Raw genomic sequence first — 22,398 nt, 5'->3', positions numbered from 1 at the left:
TATGTAGGTCTTGTAAGCCCCGCACCCCGCCCAATTCAAAATACGCTCCGCCATCCCTACGCCTGCAATAGCCCTAATGAAACCAACTCTTCACAAGCAACTTCCTTCCGGGGCTTTTCCCCTTTTCTAAAAGCCCAGGGAGCGAGGTTACCAGTGAAACCTCGCCAGGTCAGCGCAGATGTCATGAATTCACTAGTACACTTCTAGACCACAAAAATACTTGTCGAACAGCAGCTACAACCACAGAAATATTCCTTCAATCAAAGAACAAAACTTCCTCCAAAATCGGGCAAAATGATCGTGAAAATAGGCCGGAAGGTAGGAAGGGTACGGTAATTATTTTCTCCACCTTTAAACGGAAGCGCAGGGAGGGCGAAGGAAAAAAGTCACCAGTTCGGAGTGGGAATTGGGAATATTGGAGAAAAGATCTAGAAAGCGTACGGTTAAGGCCACCGGTTCATCAACAAGCACGGGCTTCAGCCGTTTGGCCGCGTGATTTCCTATAGACTGGGCCCGAAAAGCTGCGCATGCTCCGTGCAACATAAACAAAGGCTGTAAAATTTCGACTGAAAAAAGGGGTGACGAAAGACGAGAAGGTTTTGTTAAAATTCAGGTCCATTTGTGAAAAGACAGCAAGGAAGAACCGCTACTTCCCTTCTTAAAACCAAGCTTGCAGCCACTGAGAAGTTTAAACAAAGATACATTGGGTCTGACGTTAGGAAGGAGAGTTTGTTCGCGATGACGCATAAGATGGCGTAGTTGATACAGAAACTTGCATTCTCGATGTAGCAAGAATATTACTTTTAAAATGGTTTTCCAGATATGAATTTTAAGAGGAGACACTTATCTGTTGTGAATTGTATGTCGACGTACAGCCGGGTGAAGGCAGAGATGTCGCTATAACGTTTATGAATGAGAAGTCGAAAAAGATACACGCCAAAATAACGTGACTTTCACACCTGCAGACCAGCAAGCAGTGAGAGATATGTCAGGATTTCGTACGCAGTACACCAGATTGAACTCAAATTCAGATGATCCTGAAGAGGACTTACCTCCGCAAGGTTTTGATATTGCTGCCCGCGGATTTGAGGAGGTCGAGAAAGGTACATGTTAATATCGGCAGTATTTACTTTAGCTTATGTACATGTTTACTCTTCTTTTGTGACCGTTGTTTTTTAGGCGGGAAGATCTGCACGATATTTTGGATATACGAAATACAAGTACATACGAAGTAGTGTCACGGAATATGAAAAAAATAAATTCAAAATTTGAATAAGTACAGATCTTGAGATCTTAAACAGACGGCTTCATAAATTTGTGTTTAATTGAACTTTATGGAGCTGGCTGAGAGTGTTCTCTTAGACAGTCAAACAGAGACTGTTTTAAAATTTACACCATTCATTAACCAATTGTTGTTATATTTTATCTTACAGGACGATGGAATCACATAGAGAATCTTGATGAATTCTTCATACGGATATCCTTTCTAAACTGCATTGTTTTAAAAGTCTTTTCTTTCAACCACTGTTATTAGCTTTTTGTTGTTATGCACATATTACTATCCTCCCCCAGGCCACTCAGAGGAACACAGGGTTACAAAGAATAATACCTTGTGGGTAGGGAAAAAAATTGAAGACCGTTGAAAGCTGAAACATGCCACTGCTACTGGGAAATATCATGAAGATTACTACACCTTTGTACACTTACTGGGAGTCAACCTAGGGTGTTTCTTGACTCATTCTTCAGGGCCGTAGCCAGAAAAAATTATGAGGCAAAGTCCATGGTTAAATATTTTTCTCTTCCTAGGTATTTAGCAGTGTTTAACTTTTCTCCTTAAAAAATACAAAACAAATGACAGAGGCAAGCGCCTCGGTTTATCTAATACTGTCTATGGTGCTGTTCTTCACTTACATACCAGACTTGACAATCTCAGAACCACTCTTTACATGTCAAGGTTTTTTTTGTGTGTGTGCTGATGGGGGCTCTTCAAGATCTGTTGTTGCTTGCAGTAACACTATTATTTTATTGGTTATTCTCCCACTTTCTCCCTTGAGTTCACTCTTATGAAGTAGCAAAAACTTTTTCCTAATCCTTGACTATTGATTACATATATGAATATCACAGGAACAATGGATTTGTGTGTATTCTTCTGAATGAGATTTGTGAACTAGTGTGAGTGTCTTGTAAACGTTTTTAACTGCTATTCAAAGAATAAATTTGAACCACTGACATTGCAAGTAGACAAAGTTCCAAGGGATAGAGCAGGGAATTAAAACCCTAAATCCAGTTACATGTACATGTAAATAAAATCTGCATACAAGCCAAGTAGCCCATCAGGCCAGAGCTTATCCTGGTTTCTGTAGCTGCCTGAGTATTTCTACTCCCCGTGTGGGTGGTATGCTAGTCCATCACAGGGTTACCCTCAGCATTAAATTCACCAATGCCCATTTAATATACACCTGGATACAGAGAGCCACTGTGAGAGTAAAGTGTTCTGCCCAAGAACATAACATGTACACATACCAGAAGAAAAATATGAGGATCCTTTTTTCTCAAAATGGAATCAATAAAGAAGTAAAATTATTTAAATAAATATTATTTATTATAAAGTAAAACTAAAGTAAAACCTCACAGAGTTTTAAAAGTTAATGTGTCTTATATCTAACTAAGAGTGTTTTTAATTTATATTTCTTGCAGTCAATTTGTGTTTGTAGTATTGTTTACATCATTCCTGGTTCTCTGTGTGGATTATGACAACTTGTTCAACCACAAGAAGCCTTCATTCTCCAATGTAGTGTATTTCCACAAAATACAGCAGTAAGTGATAGGTTGCAGCATTTTTTTGTTTGATATTATTATAGAAATAACTGATACCAGTGGTTCCATTTAACGTTTTCAGCAGCAGGGCAACTGATTTTCACAGGCAGGCAAAACTATTTGAATTGAATTTCTTTATAAGAAAAACTTTCCACTAGATGGTCACTGGCAAAATCATCCTCGCAGCTGGTCATTTTGCCCGGTGCCCAGCCCTTAATCAAACCCCCGTGATACTCAACAATTGGGCAAAATTATTAACCTTAAATCAAATGTAACATATATTATATATATTTTGCTTTGCAGTATGGAACCAGCCATAGTTGTTTGCCTTGTCATAGCATTTATTTTCTGGTTGATTCGTGTGGCAAGAATTGTGATCCATTTCTTTAAGCTTCTGGAAATACGAGCATTTTATAAAAATGCACTGAGGATATCAGAGGTAGGTAATGTTTAATGAAAGTATACTGTGGAAATTCTTTTACTAAATAATTAATGTAGAAAAACATTAATTTCAGAGGAACTTTTACTGTAGTTTTCAGTCCACTTTTCTGGCCCTGGCAGCTCCAAAGTTCACGCATTGCAAGTCATTGTTTTCATATGAAATTTCAGCTGGATTTAAGTTCTCTTTTCGTCAATGACATTGGTGGGCAGCCAGGTTTTTGAAACATCCTTGCATCATCTAGTTTTACTTACCAATGAATTTTCTAATCTGTGATTTCTTTGTCTTGTTTCCAGAGTGAACTAACAAACCTTCAGTGGCAGGATGTTCAGAAACGATTAATAGAAGTTCAGAAGGTTCATCAGATGTGTGTGCACAAGGAGGAACTGTCAGAACTTGGTTTGTAACCTTGTAAAATTCTTGTTTTCTAGTTTAGCAAGTGCATTTCAAGTTGGCTTAGAAAAGATCAAGTATTAGTGGCTAGCATTACAATGCATGTTGAGGGGCTGTGAGCTCTTTTCATGCTTTGCAGGCCTATGAAGTATGCCGACAGACTTGACTGAAGGCTTACAGTAATTGTAACAGTGATGTGTTTCAGTGTATTGACAACTGAAGCTAAACCTCTTCTCGCTACCTCCTCGGGAACTTTTAAAGTAAAAAAACATGTTGATACACCTTATATGCATGTAAATGTAAATTCTGTGGTTTAACGAGACATGACATACATATAATTTAGATCATTTGAAGTCCTCAGTGATCTGTATAAGAGATGGCTGTTTTCTGAGGCTGCAGCTAGCTTTAGTGTTGAACTTGATTATTTTATTTAGATATCCATCATCGCATTCTAAGATGGAAAAACTACATGTTGGCAATGCAGAACAAGTCAGTTATTTCCTGCACGTATACCTTTCCATTTGTTGGTGAGAGGTAAGTTGTCACTTTTATTAAGTCAAGGAATCAAAAGTTTGCCTGGGTTTGTTCTTGCCTGGGCAAAGTTGTGATTTCAGCCACACTGTTGGTAAGACCCTGCTTCTCATCAAGACTGACTGTTGTCAGGCCTTGGGTGATTCCAGAAAAAATCCATACCCTACTACAGCAGGCATGAACATTTTACACCCCCCCCCCCCCCCCCTTTACCTTTCGAAATTCCAAAATGCCCTAGATACCCCTCATACTCTCCAAATTCCAAAATCATTAGTCCCTACTCCCTTCTGGATTTCCATTTTTACTTTAACCAACTAGAATTCCTTGTTTGACTTGAGAAAGAGCGAAAGAAAATCATCCACTATAATTTCATCTTCAGCTTTTAAGGTGGCTCAGAACAGTTTCCAGCACTTAGATTTTGATGGGTCGTCATAGCCACTCTTTATCACTTGATACTACAATCATGGTATCAAAAAACTGCCCTATCATTGGTGAACACGTTGTTATCATTTTTGTGATGCAATAGGTTACCATAGCAACAGTATGACCTCCTAAAAACACCCTTAATTACAGCTTTAGGGGCTTATAATTCATTTAATTATATTATCAACTTTTGATAAGCATGATAAGACGCAACTTTTGGCAAAGTTTAAAAAAATTCTGTAGGTAGGGTTCAGTGCCACCTTAAATTTTCGAAAAGTTAAGGTGGCTCTGAATCCTACCTACAGAATTTTTTTAAACTTTGCCAAATTGCATCACAAAAATGGTAACAATGTGTTCACCAATCATTGGGCAGTTTTTTGATACCATGATTGTAGCATCAAGTGATAAAGAGTGGTTATAACGACCCAGCAAAATCTAAGTGTTTGAAACTGTTTTGAGCCACCTTAAGTCAAATGGCATACAATTAACAATGATGAACACAGATTACAGTTTTAAGTTTTCATGAGCAGGGCTTTTTTTTCTCTTTTATACTGCTTTCTTAGGTCAGATAATAAATTCCTTCCAACGGCCAACCTGATTGTGAGTTCAGTTCTTTTTGTCATTGTTTTCTCAGGGCATTTTTGACAGAGGGAATGAAGTACAACCTAAAACTGATTTTATTTTGGGGCCCAGGAAGTCCTTTCCAGAACAACTGGAAACTAAGAGAAGAATTCAGAAATCCAGCAAACAGGTGACCAGCAAATAATAATTAGTATTATATCCTCCAATCTACATAACTTGCACTGTGTAAATGGGTAGAGCAAACTAAGATTATATAGTAATATAGATAAACTAAATTTAACTGCTACTTGGTAGACTTCGACGTTTTTGCAGGTGATTTCTTCCTACACACATTGCAATTCTTTACTTGTACTACTTTGGCCTATTGTGACTTTCATGGCCAGTTTTAAAACATGCAATCTAACATTTTGCACGTAAGTTGAACATTATTTAACCATGTTTTTTTTTTTTTAATTATCTCTTTGTAGATTTGTGTTGGCTAGTCGGTGAGTGCAACTCTGAACATCATATTTTCAGAAAATCTTATTCAAATATATTATTTTTTGGCCTATTCCTTTTACAAATGCCAATCACTGTATATGTTCCTAAAACCAAATCATTTATTTGGAGAGAAGATCAAGGAGCTACAAAAGAAGCCTATCTGCACACAACTGCTAAGTGTTAAATTCCATCATCTGAAGCATGAAAAGACTGGCAGTATTGGGTTACTCCACCAGGAGGTGATTTTAGTAACTCGCTTCAGTCTCGTTACCACCAGACATTTGGCTAAGTTACTGTAACAGTTCCAGAACAATTCTTTGCTCATCTTGTTGAATGGGCTGCAAGGCCTGAGGGCCGACAAGCCCGGTGGAGGGAACAGACAGTACTTCACAGCAGTAATGCAAACAAAGTTATTTTTTTTCTGTTTGCTAATAACTTCTTGTATCGCATTATAGGTTGGCTAGACGCATTTTCTGGATTGGAATTGCAAACTTTATACTTTCCCCTTTCATTATTATCTGGGTTATTTTATATTCATTCTTCACTTATGCAGAGGTAGGAACATTTTATTAAATGGTGTAAAGTACTTTGTAACAACCTAAGATGAACCGTTTAATAACACTTGGTTTGTGACAGCCTTAAGGCTGATAATCATTATTGAGTGACGTTAAGGACTTTAATTTAGATCGCTCTGTCCTTTTTCTGTTGCCAGAGATTCTGGCTACCTCCAAGTGACGTTATTAGCGGTACATTTTAGAGGGGTGTGGCCAATCATGGCAGTCACAGATACCAACCAATTCAAAACTCCAAGCTAAAACATGCAGCCGGTGTCAGGAGTTGGATGACGCCGATTTGAAAGTCGAATCACGTTTTGCCGCTGCTCAAGATAAAGTTGTTGAAATGTAAAAAAAGACAAACTTGTAAACAAGAACAAAATACTAGCGTATATTTTGTGCTCATCATAGATTTGATTGAAACCTCTTGGAGCAGTTGATGAGAATTTGCCATAAAGTAAAACTTTAGGTCTTAGTCCGATTTAGACAGTCCAGTAATAGATTAATACAATTATGCAGTCTGTATAATTGCATAAATTTTTTGTCTCTAGATGGTGAGAAGAGAACCTGATACTTTCGGAGCACGCAAATGGTAAGAGTGCCAGACGTGTTTAAGTTTATTACAAACCAACCCTGCTACCATTCTTAAGTTTTATGTTGTCACATAGCTTTCCGTTTTTTGCTAACCTGGGGACATGCGCTAAACAGTCAGTGAAAGAATACGGGAGGGGTTCTCTCGCCGCTTTTCGCGCTACTCTCCATCTAACCGAACTCCTTTGAAAGGCACAGTATAAATATCGTTTCCTAAGGTGGCCTGCGGAAAATTTGAAAACCCAATATAGTGGACGTTTCTCAACAATTTAGCGAGAATTTTTATCTTTTTTTTTTTTCTCACCAACATCATCAGAGTCAATCAGCTGACTGAGTTTATATTCTTGCCTTTTTTAAGGTCCGCCTATGGCAGACTGTTTTTTCGACATTTTAATGAATTGGACCACGAACTACAAGCAAGGTAAGTCAAAAGGAATGATCCGACATTACAAGAACCAATAGGCGGAATGGAGGGGTGAATTCCGCAGACAATAATTGTGCCTGTCTGGGTTTTTGCATTGAGTAGCAATCAAACGAAATCTGTAATAGTTTGTGCTTCATAGATGCAAATTTATTTTCTATGAACTTCCAGTTTCCCGAGATATGCGTCCTTTTAACTTGTTTCCGCTTTCTCTTTATTTGCAGATTAAGTAAAGCGTACGAGCCAGCCTCCAAGTACATGAATCTTTTCGTCTCTCCTTTCATGGCCATCATAGCCAAGTAAGTCTACAGTCATGCAGTTTCTGTTTTAGGGAGGTGTTCAGAAAGTTTCTAAAAGGTGCCTGTTTCCTCTTGTCCAATCAAAGAATAGCTGCGGCATTTAAAAGTTGTGGTGTCCGTGTGTCGTCATAAGGCTACGTGACGTGACTTAGCAACCTCGTTAAAAAAAAAAACACGGGCTAAGTGATGGAATTGGCGAACTTTTCGTTCTTTCAAGCGTTGCAATCCAATAAGTGGCCACTAACTCTAAGTGAAGTTATTTTGATTTCTGATCAAAGAAAATCAAAACTTCTATTAACAGGATATGAAACGGTGGATATACTTGAAACTTTATTTTGGAAAGACTCTAATATTGCTAATATGTTGCTAATATTGTTGCAGGAACTTGGCGTTTTTTGCTGGAGCACTATTCGCTGTTTTGACGATATTTACGCTTCTGGACAGGGATGTTCTTCTGGCGGAACATGTACTGACTGCCATAGCAGTATTAGGTGAGAAGCTTTTATGTAAGGCACAGTGAAATAAGGTCAAGAAAAGCCTATGTCTACACCAAGGATCAGACGACCCTACCACCAACATGTCAATATTACGTTCGAGCGGTCGGGTTCTACCTGGGGCCTCCGTGATCTGAAGTCCCGTGGACATAAACATTTCACTGTTGAGAACAAGCCTACAAAGTATTTTCACTTAAATTCTTTATTCTCTTGGTTTTTCAGGGTTAATTATTCGAGGCTGTTACATATTTATACCTGATGAGGTTGGTTTTATTATTGTTTACGTTGCACTCAACAAGGCACGTTACAGTTTTTTCTTTGTAACATTAAGGTATTTTAATGAAACCAAAAAGCGTAACAGGTAAACCGTAAAGAAGCGTAAGGCAAACGAAGGTAAAGCATTTAACTTTTGACAGTCAACTGTTCCGTTAGCTTCTCTCTTTCCCTTTGTTTTCATTGGTTTCTTGCTTTGTAGAATTGTGCATGGGACCCTGAACAACTGTTGAAGCAAATTGTGTCTCATACACATTACATTCCTGATTCGTGGAAAGGAAAAGCGCATACTAGAGAGGTTTGTAATAATATGCTTCTCATTTGATCAATAAACATGTTACAGCTCAGATGTAGGACAATGTAAACTAATCATGTCAAGATGTACCCTGTCTTTTTCTCGGTTTACAACGCAACTACTCGTTCAAATACTTACAAACTGTCTTAGAAGAGGGAAGTGAAACTATTGTTTTGAATTTCGCGCTTCTGTTTCAGTATCTTACTAACCTAATAATTCTTTGTTAGTGCTATGTCGCCAATATTGTATTTGTCAATTACCTTGTCAGGTTCGACAAAAGTTTTCCCAAGTGTTCCAGTACAAAGCGGTAAGTTGATAAACTCACATTTAGTTTTTAATACCCTTAAGTTTAGCTGAAGATTCATAACCGGCCAAGTTTTAGGGTTTTCATTTTACGTTTTTAGGAAACGTTTTGATGTTCATATCTGTTATTGTTACAGGAATATGTGATTCAGGAGTTATTCAGCCCCATTGTGACACCTTTCCTTCTGTGTTTTAATCTACGCTACAAATCTCTGGATATCGTGGATTTCTTCAGAAATTTCACTGTCGATGTTGTTGGTGTTGGAGATGTTTGTTCGTTTGCGCAGATGGACGTTAAACGGCATGGAAACCCGGAGGTAAGTTAGGGACCCGAGATTGGTGAACGTTTCTTGAACTTGGAGCGGTGAGAATCAATTGCGTCACAGTATTTTGAGTTATTTTGGCCGCGTACAAAATTACCTTTAAATTGAAGGAAACCTGAAAATAGTAGTTTACTTAGATAGAAAAACACCAAAGAGATAATAATAAACCAGAAAGGAACAAAGATGGTTAAGGATGGAGAAGATTGACACGGATTACAAACGAACTTGAAAAATAAAGACTTAACTTTTCAAGATGCGCGAGCTGTGACGTGGCTCCTTTAGCATCCATCTACATGTTTTTAAATGCTTGTTTTCTTCCCTTGTGGTTTTAGTGGCTGACCCAAGGAATGACAGAAGCAACACAATATGAGCAAGCGGAGCATGGCAAAACAGAACTGTCTCTTGTTCATTTCTCTGTAAGTATTCATTTTACAAGGGCTTGGTTGTGTTGAGTTTTAAGTTGCCTTCATTTGTTCACAAACACTGTATTCTTTTGCAGATAAGGAACCCAACATGGAAACCAACAGAACACGGCGCGCAGTTCATCAGCACAATTCGTGAAAATGGTTGGTGTGAATTCGCACGTGTTATTAGAAATTAGTGAGGTTTCAAGTGAACTATCTATCCGTGAACGCTGAACTGAGCAACATTATTTGTCAGCAATTATTTATCTATTATTTATTTATCTCAAATCTGTGTATCGTTTTTCAGACTGCTCATCTTGTATTTTCTACCTTACCTGTGTCGGGTCTCAGGCGTATCATAATGTAATGTATCCGTTAAAAAAGAGCTTGCTGCCCCCCTTAACTCGGTAATCGTTCGAGTGTTCGGATGAGTCGTAGCGTCCAGTCAAAGAGTAAGCCATATCGTTGAAATCTTGTTCAAGGATGATTGCCTGCGCAAAGCGCAAAAGCGTTCCCTCCTGGATGGGAGTAATAAGTAGCTTATGATAACCTCTTCAAAGTTTAAAAGACTTTCGGCCTCACCGTGCAGGATGCTAGGGAGCTTAGGCAAACCACGACGGCAACGGCAGAGAGACTGCCACCAAACAAAAGGTTTAATGAGTAGAACAATGGAACGATGGCGGTACACGTACGTTATAAATCTTTGCACATTTGTTAGCCGTCATATGCAAAACAACGAGTTTCGTGTATTTTGGGGAACGCTAACGACGACGGCTAGTTTTTCGTATTTTGATTTGGAATTGAAAGCTGGCGTTACATATTCAGCTTAACCAAGTTCTCAGACCGGTAGGCGTACTGAAGAGATCTAGACAATGGCAAAAATCGAAAGGAAATCATAAATTCATTTTTTACTAGTCTTTTTCCTCGTCAATGCTTAACCTCTCTAATTATGGGAGGAAAATTGTAAGCTACAAACAGTAGCTTTGACTTTCCAGGGTGTTGCTTTCCTTGTCTTACAAATGTAGAGAGTTGAATTCATTAGGCGTTAACTGAATAACCGGGGTTTTTTGTTTTGTTTTGTTTGTCTTTTTGTTTACCTCAGCGATCCAAGAAGGTCTGAACTTGAGCCACAGTGCTGCTATGTCTGAAGCGAACTCTCTTCCAGAATACAGATCAGGCAGTGTAAGAGTTGTTTGTAATACTGCACTTCAAGTATTACGTTTTTGACAGGTATTCATGAATTGTTTCTCCTCTGTCATGTTCTTAGTTTCAAGGCTTGCCATATATTAATCCCATGAGTCTCAGCGATCCCTCTCTTACTCCACTGGGGACTACCGCTGTAACACCAAAACAGCAGGCTCAAGTACGGGACGTGGTTATGAACTCCAGCATGATGTACATGCACGAGGTAAGGAAATTTCACCAAGAAGTCAGCGTCGCACGAAATTGCTTCTGTTTAATTGTATCTCTAACCTTATCTCGTCAGTCTGTGTAACCTACATTACTTGCAAAAAATTTTAGACTATTTTAATCTCGGACAGAAATGTGTCCGAAAATAAAACCGTCCGAAATTTTAGGCGTCCGAAATATTTACAGTGCAGTATGAAACATTTAAATAGCTCCAAAGCCGCTGGTATCCTTCATGAAGCGAACTCTAGTTGAGACACTGCTTGAGGCACGTAACGGCTTAATAAAGTTTTTGTTATTTTCTCGTCGGTGTATCTTTAAAACCTTGAAGGGGCAGTAAAACTATCATTTTCACATATGATGTTTAAAATCTAAAACGTGTTTTGTAGGCATAAATTTACGTTATCTATATTTCAGCGGCGTGTCCGAAATTTTTGACCGAAATTTGTCCGAAGTGAGATAAAAAGTGTCCCAAAATTAAACGTCCGAAATTTTTTGCTAGTAGTGTATTCGTTTCATCTTTATTTTTCTCAGAATACCTAGGCTGTTAGTAGGCCCTCTTTAAAAAGTGGAGTTTAAACGAGCGATAGATCTTGCTCGTCACGCTTTTTCAAGCTCGTCATGTAACTGTGCGTTCGAAAGAGGGGTGCTATGCACAGGCTAAGCTACGCTGACGAGACAGCACCCGCGGCTTCTTAGTCAGTGGCATGTAATGTTCTTTGAATGACACAAGGCTATGGCTCTTCTATCCAATCTGAATACGAGGTCGATAAATTAGCTGTGCGTTCTTGAGTTGATTTGTTGATGGACCGTATTCTTTAAATCTGTTTCAGCTGCGAGATCGTCAGGTTGAACAGTCCGGAACACCTCGAGTGGCGAGCCTAACGACAACAGCAAGACAGCAGCAGCAGCCATCATCATCCGCTCAGGGCTTTGAAGAAGACAGCGAAACAGAACAGCTGAGGTGAGCCAACAGTTTGATTAACATGTCACGCAACGCTTCTCTACTGAAACAGCTTCAGAAACATTGCGTGACGGCACAAGTACAGTTTCGAAAAGAGACCTAAAATTCCTTAGGCGTAATGCAGAAACAAATCAGTTTAAACAAGCTGCGCCACCTGGAAATGTGAACTTCAGTAGTCTTACAGAAACAATAGCAAGTGGATGAGGCAAAAAAAGTAGCGAATACTGCTGGCAAACACTTTGATAAAAATGTAAGGTTTTTCGCGCACTTTGTAAGCAGTGAACAATTGTGTGGTATGTGTTAAAATGATTTGTCGGTTAATTGACTTAAATTATTTCTTATTACAGGGACGACGCTGGGATCGTGTGAAAGTTTAGGTACCAGTTTGCGGGGAAAAAAACGGCTCTTTGATGTCTAGGAGCTTTTAACTTCGTGTCGATAAAACAGCAGACTGGATAGGATCATTGCAGGATGAACTTTTCCCTGAAACTAAAATCGATCCATAGAAGTTATCTTTTTATTCCTTCTATAACCTCTTTATTATTTTCTTCGTTTTACACTTCAGGGCGTCAGTATTTAGGGTTTTTCGGAAGGTTGTCATAAGTTTTCAATGGTTGTCATATAAAGTATAGTTTTGAAAATATGTCAGTCGTAATAGGTTATGGTGTGCACACTTTTTTTTTGCCAAGATTAAGTTATTCGGCTTCGTGTTTTATTGAATTGTATACGATTTGCTCCAAATAGCGCGGAGTGATTTGTTTGATATAAACCTTTTTTCACTCCGAGGGATAATAACGATTAGTATCACCCAACTAGTGGACTAATGCAAATCCTGCATTTTGATTGGCCACGCTACTAGAGGACTATTAGCAATAGTCCTCGAGTAGCGAAATTGGCGCAATCGAGCGTGACGCTTTCTTTCGTTTTATTCCCAAATAAATATTTCTTCAACTTGCATTTGCCAACTTTATTATTGCCTTTTCTGTCCGACTAGTTGGGTGGTACTAAAACAATTAGACCCTTCGCCCTCGAGGGCCACGAGTCAATAGCCCATTCGGCTTCGCCTCATGGGCTATTGACCCGTAGCCCTTGCGGGCTACGGGTCTAATTGTTAATTGTATCATTTTCAATGACTGGTATATAGCGACAAATAAAATGCTTTATTTTCTATATAGCTTGTATTGTTTCTTTTCTCAAACCTTTCAAGAGGCGTAGGCACGAGTTGCTAGAAAATAGCGGAGGTTTGTGAATGATCTCGGAAAGAAACTTCATAATCAACTTGCACTCGGCCAGCGCGGAAGATCCTGGGCACTAGGAAGTTTAAGAAACTAAAACGCCGACGTCGAGGACAATGAATCTCGCGATACTCTAAAGTCATTTAGTTTGTTTCTCTTGGTCAAAACTATCCCAAAACTAAATTCTTCTCTTCTTCTTCTTCTTCTGAATATAAAACACTGTAAAATTCGAAATAAAAAATTTAAAAATTATCCATCGTAGTTAACGTTCTTCACACAACGCAGAATTTGGTCATTTCACGTTATTCTTTTGCGGAGGACGGCAAAGAAATGTGGGAAGAATTGCAATGCACGCGCACAGCCATGAATAGTTTTGACAAAGAGAAACAAACTAAATGACTTGAGTGTCGCAAGATTCGTAGGTAAAATTTAAATTCATTTTTTAATCGACGTCGTCCTGGGCGTCGTTACTTAAACTCCCTGCTATGTTGCTGAAGAGTTGGTCAGCGGACAGAGATTCTGTGACATCATACATGAGGCTACTTTCCGTATTAGAGTTGGAGGGGGGCTACGGAAAGTGATGATAAGAACGTTACCCGTTCAAAGGCCCTGACCTCACTACTGCGTTTTAATATTATAAGTATCTGTAAACGAAACAAAATATTTTTGACCACACTAGCGTTTTTGCTCTTGTTTTCACCTATCCACGCTAATTCGTCTTCATTGGAAAACGCATACTTTTTGTTACGTTTTCCCTATCATCCACACAAACGAACGAAAACGCTGATGGAAATGACAGCATATGACGCTTTTCTCGTCACTGTTTTCAGAAGCCTCCGTTTTCTCCTGTCCATACTAGAAACAACATTTTCAAAACGATGCGTTTTCAGAACGCTCCACTTTTGAAACCGTTTTCAAAAGCCTCTATTTTCCTCATCATTAATGGCCATGCTAGGTGGCATAAACACTGCCGTGGAAGGACAAGGAAGGTCTTTCAAGAAAGCAGTCAAAATCAAATTGTGTAAATGCTCATTTTTAATAACTTTTTTTAAACAATTACGATATTGATATATGTAGTAGCTATTTGCACTTACCCTGCATTTATCTACAAGAAGAAAGGCAAACTATTCATTATTCTTACATTCTATACTTTACTCTATTTTAGAAAATGTAAACCCCCACTCCTTCATTTAATTGTTCGTTTCATTTAATGGCGTATCTTTTATACGATATCTTTTGTCTTAAAAAGGCGTTAGATGACGTTGCTATGGCGACCGGCTGACATGACAGCTCATACTGTTCTGATTGGATATAAGAAATCGGAAATGTTCACGAATGTTTTCGAAGAAAAGAGGTAGTTGCCTTGCAAAGCGGTGGAACAACATCAAATGCATAAAGAGTCCCGACTGAATACTCAACTTTTCCATTGGGGGTTTAGAGCAGATTCAATTTAAAATTAATTACGCCATTGATAATATTACATTTTACGAGATAAAACAAAATTAATTACAAAGCCACGACATTGTACTGAGAATTCTGCGAGCTTGATAAATCCGCCTAGCGTGTACGATTTAAAACTACAGAGCGCATCCATCAATGGAAGCACAACCGCTGCACTTAAAATTCGGTGCTAAACTAAGGCGTCTATTTAGATTCCAAGAATTTGGTTGATGATACCATTTATCGTTATATAATAACCTTAGAGTAGTAGTTTTCTTAACAAATACATTAGTAATACCGTGATAACTTTCAGGTGAACAAACTCTTACTAAAATTTCTACAAAAAAATTCGTGTTTTTACGAAAATTTTATCATTGGTTTATTCCTGTGTTGTGGAAGTCAAAGAGAACTCAAAACTCTACACCGTTGTGGTTCTCCACATCATCTCTAAGATCTCACGAATGTTCACGAGTATAAACTAAACAGAAACAATAAAAAGCAGTGTTCTATATATTCCTTAAAGATCTAACTATAAGCGCGTTTTTATAGAATTCAGTATTTCTGCTAATAGCAGTCCCTCTTCTTGAGTTTTTCAGATCAATCGCGGAAGAAATACAAAACTGGTGTTTCGGTGCATTAAGAATAAGTTAAAGTCGGTAAACATCTGGCGAACAGCTACACTTTTTTTATAAGAATATTGTTTTTCAGGCCGAGGCTGAACTTTCTTATTTTTCTGCCGATTTTAGGCTGAAAATATTCTTGTGAATCCTCTTAGATTACAGCGCATGACATTTCTGTTTTCGAATGTATTTGGTGTCTGGATTGTGTTAAAGTAATTTTGGAGCCAGCCTGCAGGAATTAAAGCCCGATATGATGCACATATCTTCTTGCAGAAATGGTATTAGCATCGAGCATACGGCTAGTGCTGTTTTTGTTGCCTTTTGGCTAGTTTTTCCATTTAGAGAAAGGAAGAATTTTATATGTAATGTTCCAGATAATAGGCTCGATTACCAGCCGCTGTTCGGGAAAAGAGCCCGCGCTCTCCAGAAACGTAGACGGACTCGCGAAAACGGCGGAAATCGAGCCTATCCAGATGAGTAAGGGGTCTCAGGTCAAAAACCCGACAAAATCAGCTACATGACCCGACAAAATTAATAGAAAATTTATAATGATTTGTTGGGAGCAGTGGGAATTGACCCGTTGGAATTCCTCGTTGACACCCTACCTGGAAAACTTATCTGGAACCCCGTATATGGTTAAGTTAAAAGCACATAATTGTATTGCATTTAAAAATTTTCAGCACAAAAAATTATCTTCTTTTCAAAATCTCAGCCTTAGGTTCATTCTTAAAATATTCTGAAAATTTCGCAAATTTCAGCGTTGATATTCTTATAAAATCTATTCTTATAAAAAAAGAAGAGTGTACTGTAAAACAGCTATGCCTGCACCAATCCTGTGTTTTCATCATCATCCTCAACATCATAATAAAAATCGTCCTCCAGCATCTTGAGTCTGGAATAGCCATAGTCTTCAAAGCGAATCGTTTGTTTTTTCTTGAATTGCCTGTAGATATAGTTTCCCACAATAAAAGCTAGTCCAACGCAGACGAGTACAGCGATACAGATTCCTACAATCTCTTTTCCTTTTGAGGAAGGACTTACTGGAGATTCAGAGGAGCTTTGGGGAGGTGGTGTTGTAAATAGACACTGAAAAAAAAAAATAATAACGATAATGATAATGATAAAGATAACGATAACGATAACGATAACGATAATGATAACAATAATAATAATAGTTCTTTATTGAGCTCACACAAATTCTTCATTAAAACTTTACCTGATAATTATTAAACAAGGAAGCATTGTAGTTTACAGAAAAATGAATGAAATTGAGAAGAGCTGAAAACTGGAATGACTTTAAAATGTCACAGAAACATAAAAAGTATTTGCAGTTTGTGTCATTGATTGTACACAAGAAAGTAATCAAAAACAAGAAAATTACTCTCAACATTACAAGACACATTCTACTAATTATTTTAATAATTATTATAATTATAATAATAACGTCAACTTACATTCTGATTGTACTTTGTTATTGAAAAATTAACAATAAAAGCTTGATTTAAGCTTCATAAAATAGCAGAGTGACAGTAGACTGGAAGAAACAAAACAACTGAACCTTACCTTGGGACTTGATGAACATGCATTAGGTGTCTTTAAGTTACATCGTGTAAAACTTTCTTTCACAAAAACTCCATAACTGCCCTCTTGTGGCTCAACACTGCATTGAGGAAAATTAAAAAAAATAAGTCATTTTTAGAATGTCACCTCCTTGTCCTATAGTCTTCTCTGCAGATGCTGTTTAATATTGTGTGATAGGAGCTATATCAACATGTACAACCATGACACTCCATGCTGAACATAACATGTCCACAAGCACATAAGCAGGGAACCAAAAGGAAAGCTTACTTCACCACCAAACTCAAAATTGAAAAGTGGTACTATGACAAAAATTCCATCTTTCCTATCTTAGCCATTTTAAAACATAAACAAGTAGCCTATACGAGAAGAAAAACGCTGTTTACTATTTTCAAATATCGCTTTTCGTTCCAGAGATATTCAAGTTTTGAAAATATGCAAATTAGCCAAGTGATGACGTCAAACACTCAACCAAATTTTCATCAAATATAATGAAGAAATATATCTCAGCCAATTTGTATCAGAAATGTTTGATTCTTTGTAGGAAGATTCTACTAAATGTGCTCCACAATATGAGCTAGACAGTTTTGTTACCATGGCAACATACTGGGTTCCAGACCTCCCCAATATCAATGGCTTTTCTGGCCACCTTTGCATTCCATTTTGATATTTGCTTATGGTGCCTCATATGCATGATCCAGCAAGCATATGAATATGTTAGGTCAAGTTCATGGCCTTTTCAAATATGTTTTGAGCTGAAAATTACTAAAATATTGAAATCAAGTGGGTGGGGACTGGAAAAGAGTGAGTTGCCACGGGAACAGAATTTTTTACTGCTGTAGGTGTGCTATCTGTAGAACTATTAGCCTACCAAGTTCCAGTGGTCTGTACTGGAAATTGACCAAGATAGCTCTATTTATGTACTTGATATAATATTGGGTTGAGTATATGATGTCATCAGTTATCTCATTTGCATATTTTACACATTTTTCAAACTTAAATATCTCTGGAACGAATGCAGATATTTGCAAACGGTAAATGGCGATTTTATTCTTTTGTGCCATTCTATGTGATACACCAAAAAAATCAAGGGGTAAAAATTTGATCATAGTACCACTTTAACAAAAGTACAAACTGTAATTATACAGGGGGTGTCCTCTGTAAGAATAAAAGGGTACTGGGCAACTTGTAATGGGCCAGCTGACATTCCATCCTGGGATAGTAACAGTACATATACCTTAGTATTAAAAACTGAATCATTGGATAATGCAATTCAGGAGTTTTCATTGGCTTAGCCATCATGATATATAATGTATGAGCCGTTATACCATGCTCTACAAAATAATATGACAAGCTTACATATAACTTTTTGGGATGTTTTTTTGAATACTATGTGAATATAGATTATTTATTAGCAAAAATTATAATTATTCACGACACCAACTTGTAACAATCCATGATGCTGGTAACTGATCCAGTACAGCATCCCAGACTATTATGAAAGTCCCACAGATCCTACACGTAGACGCAAACAATGAGCAATACTTCAGTGACTTAAATATCAAAGAACAGAGATCACAGAACTTATTGATTAACTAGGGAATAAGGGGGAACCCCGTTGATACGGTCACCAACGGGCCATGAAAATTTAATCATAATAAAAGGGTGGCCATGTTAATGGGGTAGGGTCAAATGTCACAACTGGTCTTAATTGAGTGACATCTTAACAGATATAACACTTCTAAACAACTGTTCCTTGTAAGCATCTGAAATGTAGATAAAATTTTAAAAAATTGAAACTTGAATCAGTGCATGAAATATTAACAATGGAAAGATGAACATAACTGGTTTGAGTGGCCATATAAACAGGGTAAAATTATAACGGATTATCCAAGTTGGGATTTCAGAATGTGGCTCTAGACCATATTAACGGGGTGGCTGCATTAACAGGGTTTTCTAATAAGAAAATGTATGGACGTTTCACCAGGACAAGAAAAAGTGGCCGTAATAACGAAGTGACAGTATTAACGAGGTGACCGTAAGGCAAGGTTCCACTGCATTGCCTTTGAAGGCATACATAAAACGGTTCAAGTCAATGAGTCATGTTCTGACCAACAGCTGGTGTTGTTCTTGGTAGTCCCCAGTTCAACTCCTCAATCACGCTTGTAAACAGCCAACTGGTCCGCCTCCAGCCACTTGGGATTCTCAAACATGTTGTGTTCATTCACATTCATTTGAATTTTTTTCATCATTTGCTTCCATTGGCTCTGCAAAACCCCACTGGGGGAGTGGTCAATTGAGATACTAATATTATTTATTAATAGAATGAAGGGAAGGTACCTAGCATATAGCATATGTAAATTACTTAGGATTTTTTTTGCTACAGTTTCATTCTATTTGTTTACCTTCAGCATAAAATGTTGTTAAATTTGTTTATTATATTTGTCACTCAGATGAAGTACACAGTCTACTGCATAAGCTTACCTTGTGACATGCACTTAAACACTCCTTGTCCTCTATATTCTTGTTGACATTACACACCTGCAAATGTTCACAACAACGTATCTTAAATATACATGCAACTTCAAAATTTATACCTGGATGACTATAATAATAACATCACAATTCATCTTGGTTGCCATAGACAGCACCTTCTCAAGATTCCCTGCTGATTTTTTCCTGACTTTCCCCTGATAAAAAAATGTCCCTGACCAAATAAATGCAAAATGCCAGATATAGTAGTAGCATCTAACCTACCCTTACAACTGTCCTAATAATTCAAGACCAATCAGTTTCAACAAATGTTCCTTCTTCACTTAATAGAAAACATTGCTGAGATCGCACCCACCCCAAGTATTTCTTCCAGTCTTCTTCTTCTGCCTCCCTCCTGACGTTTCTTCAAAATGTCAATTTTCCCCAACTCAAAATAAAACTGCCAGTCTTCTACCTGGCCCTGAAGAATTTTTTTTTTTCTCTGACCATTTCCTGATCAGAATCAACCCCACATATAATGTTATGGTGGAACTAAAGAAATTTGTCCCATTGTCTGTCAGTGATTTCTGAGGTAAAGGCAATGACTGTATTATTGTGCACTAGCTGGAGGAGAAGCGTCATCCAAGAATTAATTGCAACTGAGTTTGGTCACCAAGCTTACTTTGCAACAAGATGTATTCTCACTTAGCCATACAGACAGATTAAAATGCCCTTAGAGAATACTGGTACCTAAACATATTTTCCAGAAAGTCCTAAAGTATCAAATTTTAACCCTGGCAAATTTCAAGATGTTTTCCAGTATAGCTAAATGATAACAACCCCTACACAATATCATAACATCTTATTATGGATTTCGTACCTGTATATCTGAATCACTGGAATTCTTCAGTAATCCATTGATAAACTTGTCAGCACATGATGATTTCTCTTGCTGGATGCACAGAGAGTTCAGAGCTTCATTCACAAATTGGACATATTTTGCGTCACTTTCCTAATACCAAGTACAAAAAAATAGGTTTATATACATAAACAAATAAAAGAAAAAACACCATGAAGTTGGAGAAACAATCACTTCTTCTGAAGCAAATCAAATCAATCCTCTGGAAAGCTACCATCCAAAATGTCAAGCCTAGGAGGTCACTTATGTAAGATGGTCCCTTGCAAGAGCTTAGACCATATTGGGTGAAAATTTTGTCTCATTAGCACATGGTAACTGCAGACTTACCCCATGTTTCAATGTTTTATTCATGTGAAAAGTCAATTTCAAGAAAAAACCCAGTACTTCCCATTGAGAAATTTGTCTCTTGTACACTTCCCAGGAATGCAATAATGTTGCAACACTTTATTCTCCAATTTACACTCTATTATCTGTTAAGTGTTCACTTACAGGACTTGAGAGAAAATTTCAAACTTTCAGCTCTAAAAGAGGTCGCGGTCGCTAATGAGAGGTTGTTGCTTACAAGAGGTATCAAACATAGTGATTTGACTTGAAAACTTTTGCTAGTTTGGAAAACTGGTCGCTGAGGAGAGGTTGCCTCTTACCAGAGGTGGTTGCTTACAGGAGGTTCCAAACATAGTAATTTGACTTGAAAACTTTTGTATTTTGGAAAACTGGTCACTGAGAAAGGTGATTGCCACCAGAGGTTCGACTGTATAATCCATATTTTGCAAGTGGCTAATGAGAAAGTATTTTGTTCCTGCAACAGTGTGTCTCGACACATTTGGCCAGGGCCTAGTAGTCAAGCTTCCTCAGGAACTCATTTGTCCCACAACACTTCCCACAGCAAGAACAATCATTGGTTTAAATTTCCTCCACGCACGACACACAGTTAAAGTTGGCTGAACACCCTAAGTGAGACCAAGATCCTTGAATGACACCCCTAAGCAAGACAATGAGCAACCCTACCCTTCTTTCATGGGAGTCCTAACCCTACCCCTTCTGCACCTCGGCCAAGGCCATAGCATGGTGAGATGTAATCAGTAGGCCAAGTTCAATATATTAAAATTCTAACTTGGATCCAAGGCTTGGGGAATAAAGTTAAAGTGAGTGATGAATGAATGTGTGAGAGGTGCAGTGACCTCATGGTTAGAGTAAATGTCTCTGGATCAAACGGTCCGGGTTCGAGCCCTGGCCAGGGACACTGTGTTGTGTTCTTGGGCAAGACACTTTACTCTGACAGTGCCTCTCTCCATTCAGATGTATAAATGGATACTGTCAAACTTAATGCTGGGGTAACCCTACAATGGACTAGCATCCCATCCAGGGGGGAGTAGAAATATCTCCCAGTCACTTCCTGCTACAGAAACCGTGATAAGCTCTGCCCTGATGGGCCACTTGGCTTGTGCCCAGACTTAACCCAACTTACCTTAAGTGATAAATAAACACTTCGTTGTTTCATTTCCCTTGGCCTCAGAATCAAGTTAACATTTTAAATAACATTCAATACTGGCTTTTTGACCAGTGGATAACATTTACCTTTATTGTTGATGACTGAATGCACCTGTTGGTGACAAGCTGCGTTGTGTTCCAGCATTGTTGTTTGCATAAGCTTCTCACTGTAGCCTGCACTCTTTTAAACAATCCTTTCAAATCCTCATCTGATTTCACCCCATTATAAAAACAATTATAACTTCCACTGGAGCAGTTTCCCAACAGAGATCTGAGTTTCGAAAGTTCACCTGCAGTTGTAGAAGATACTAACTTTGTTGAAGTTGAATTGCATTCTTCGAAGGACTTTTTCAAATCTGCGCATTTCCCAAAATCCGGCGACACTTTCAAGATGATGCCATCATTTAAACTGATTCCAAAAGGCTTCAAAAAAACGTTGTAGATGAGCAACTCGTTCGGCGAATACAGTGCAAATCCCCATTTGAGAATGCACAGGTAGTAAAATAGACCAATAAAAATAAAGTTCTTCATTGCAAAAGTGCAAGAATCCAATAATTTGTCACTTCCTTTCAACCAAGAGTTAATTACGCCATTTTGTTTCCTTTTCTACGTGTCAATTACTACCAGTCAGCGGTTTTTTTTTAAATAGT

The 22,398-nt window shown here is 38.0% G+C and overlaps 2 protein-coding genes across 2 annotated transcripts; one reads left to right on the top strand and one right to left on the bottom strand.

The window, feature by feature from the left end:
- Nucleotides 1-538: 538 nt before the first annotated feature.
- On the top strand, nt 539-13,163 carry LOC110054307 (autophagy-related protein 9A-like). Its single transcript, XM_089285372.1, has 24 exons — nt 539-1,103; nt 1,434-1,481; nt 2,112-2,172; nt 2,698-2,817; nt 3,121-3,256; nt 3,553-3,655; nt 4,084-4,183; nt 5,238-5,354; nt 5,653-5,670; nt 6,121-6,220; nt 6,771-6,811; nt 7,169-7,231; nt 7,456-7,530; nt 7,912-8,021; nt 8,247-8,287; nt 8,500-8,595; nt 8,861-8,899; nt 9,033-9,212; nt 9,551-9,634; nt 9,718-9,784; nt 10,725-10,804; nt 10,890-11,030; nt 11,863-11,993; nt 12,341-13,163. Exons 1-24 carry the CDS (start codon nt 986-988, stop codon nt 12,360-12,362), a joined length of 2,091 nt encoding a protein of 696 aa, XP_089141498.1. The 5' UTR covers nt 539-985; the 3' UTR covers nt 12,363-13,163.
- Nucleotides 13,164-14,245: 1,082 nt separating this feature from the next.
- On the bottom strand, nt 14,246-22,376 carry LOC110054373 (uncharacterized). Its single transcript, XM_089285371.1, has 6 exons — nt 21,836-22,376; nt 20,219-20,350; nt 19,351-19,407; nt 18,311-18,381; nt 16,852-16,948; nt 14,246-16,374 (listed from the first exon to the last, which is right to left on the bottom strand). Exons 1-6 carry the CDS (start codon nt 22,277-22,279, stop codon nt 16,105-16,107), a joined length of 1,071 nt encoding a protein of 356 aa, XP_089141497.1. The 5' UTR covers nt 22,280-22,376; the 3' UTR covers nt 14,246-16,104.
- Nucleotides 22,377-22,398: the final 22 nt, after the last annotated feature.

This window comes from Orbicella faveolata, unplaced genomic scaffold (genome assembly GCF_042242905.1).
Source record: "Orbicella faveolata isolate gen_17 unplaced genomic scaffold, um_ofav_v1 contig_13, whole genome shotgun sequence".
NCBI lineage: Eukaryota > Metazoa > Cnidaria > Anthozoa > Scleractinia > Merulinidae > Orbicella > Orbicella faveolata.
This window is presented reverse-complemented; position numbering and strand designations above follow the sequence as displayed.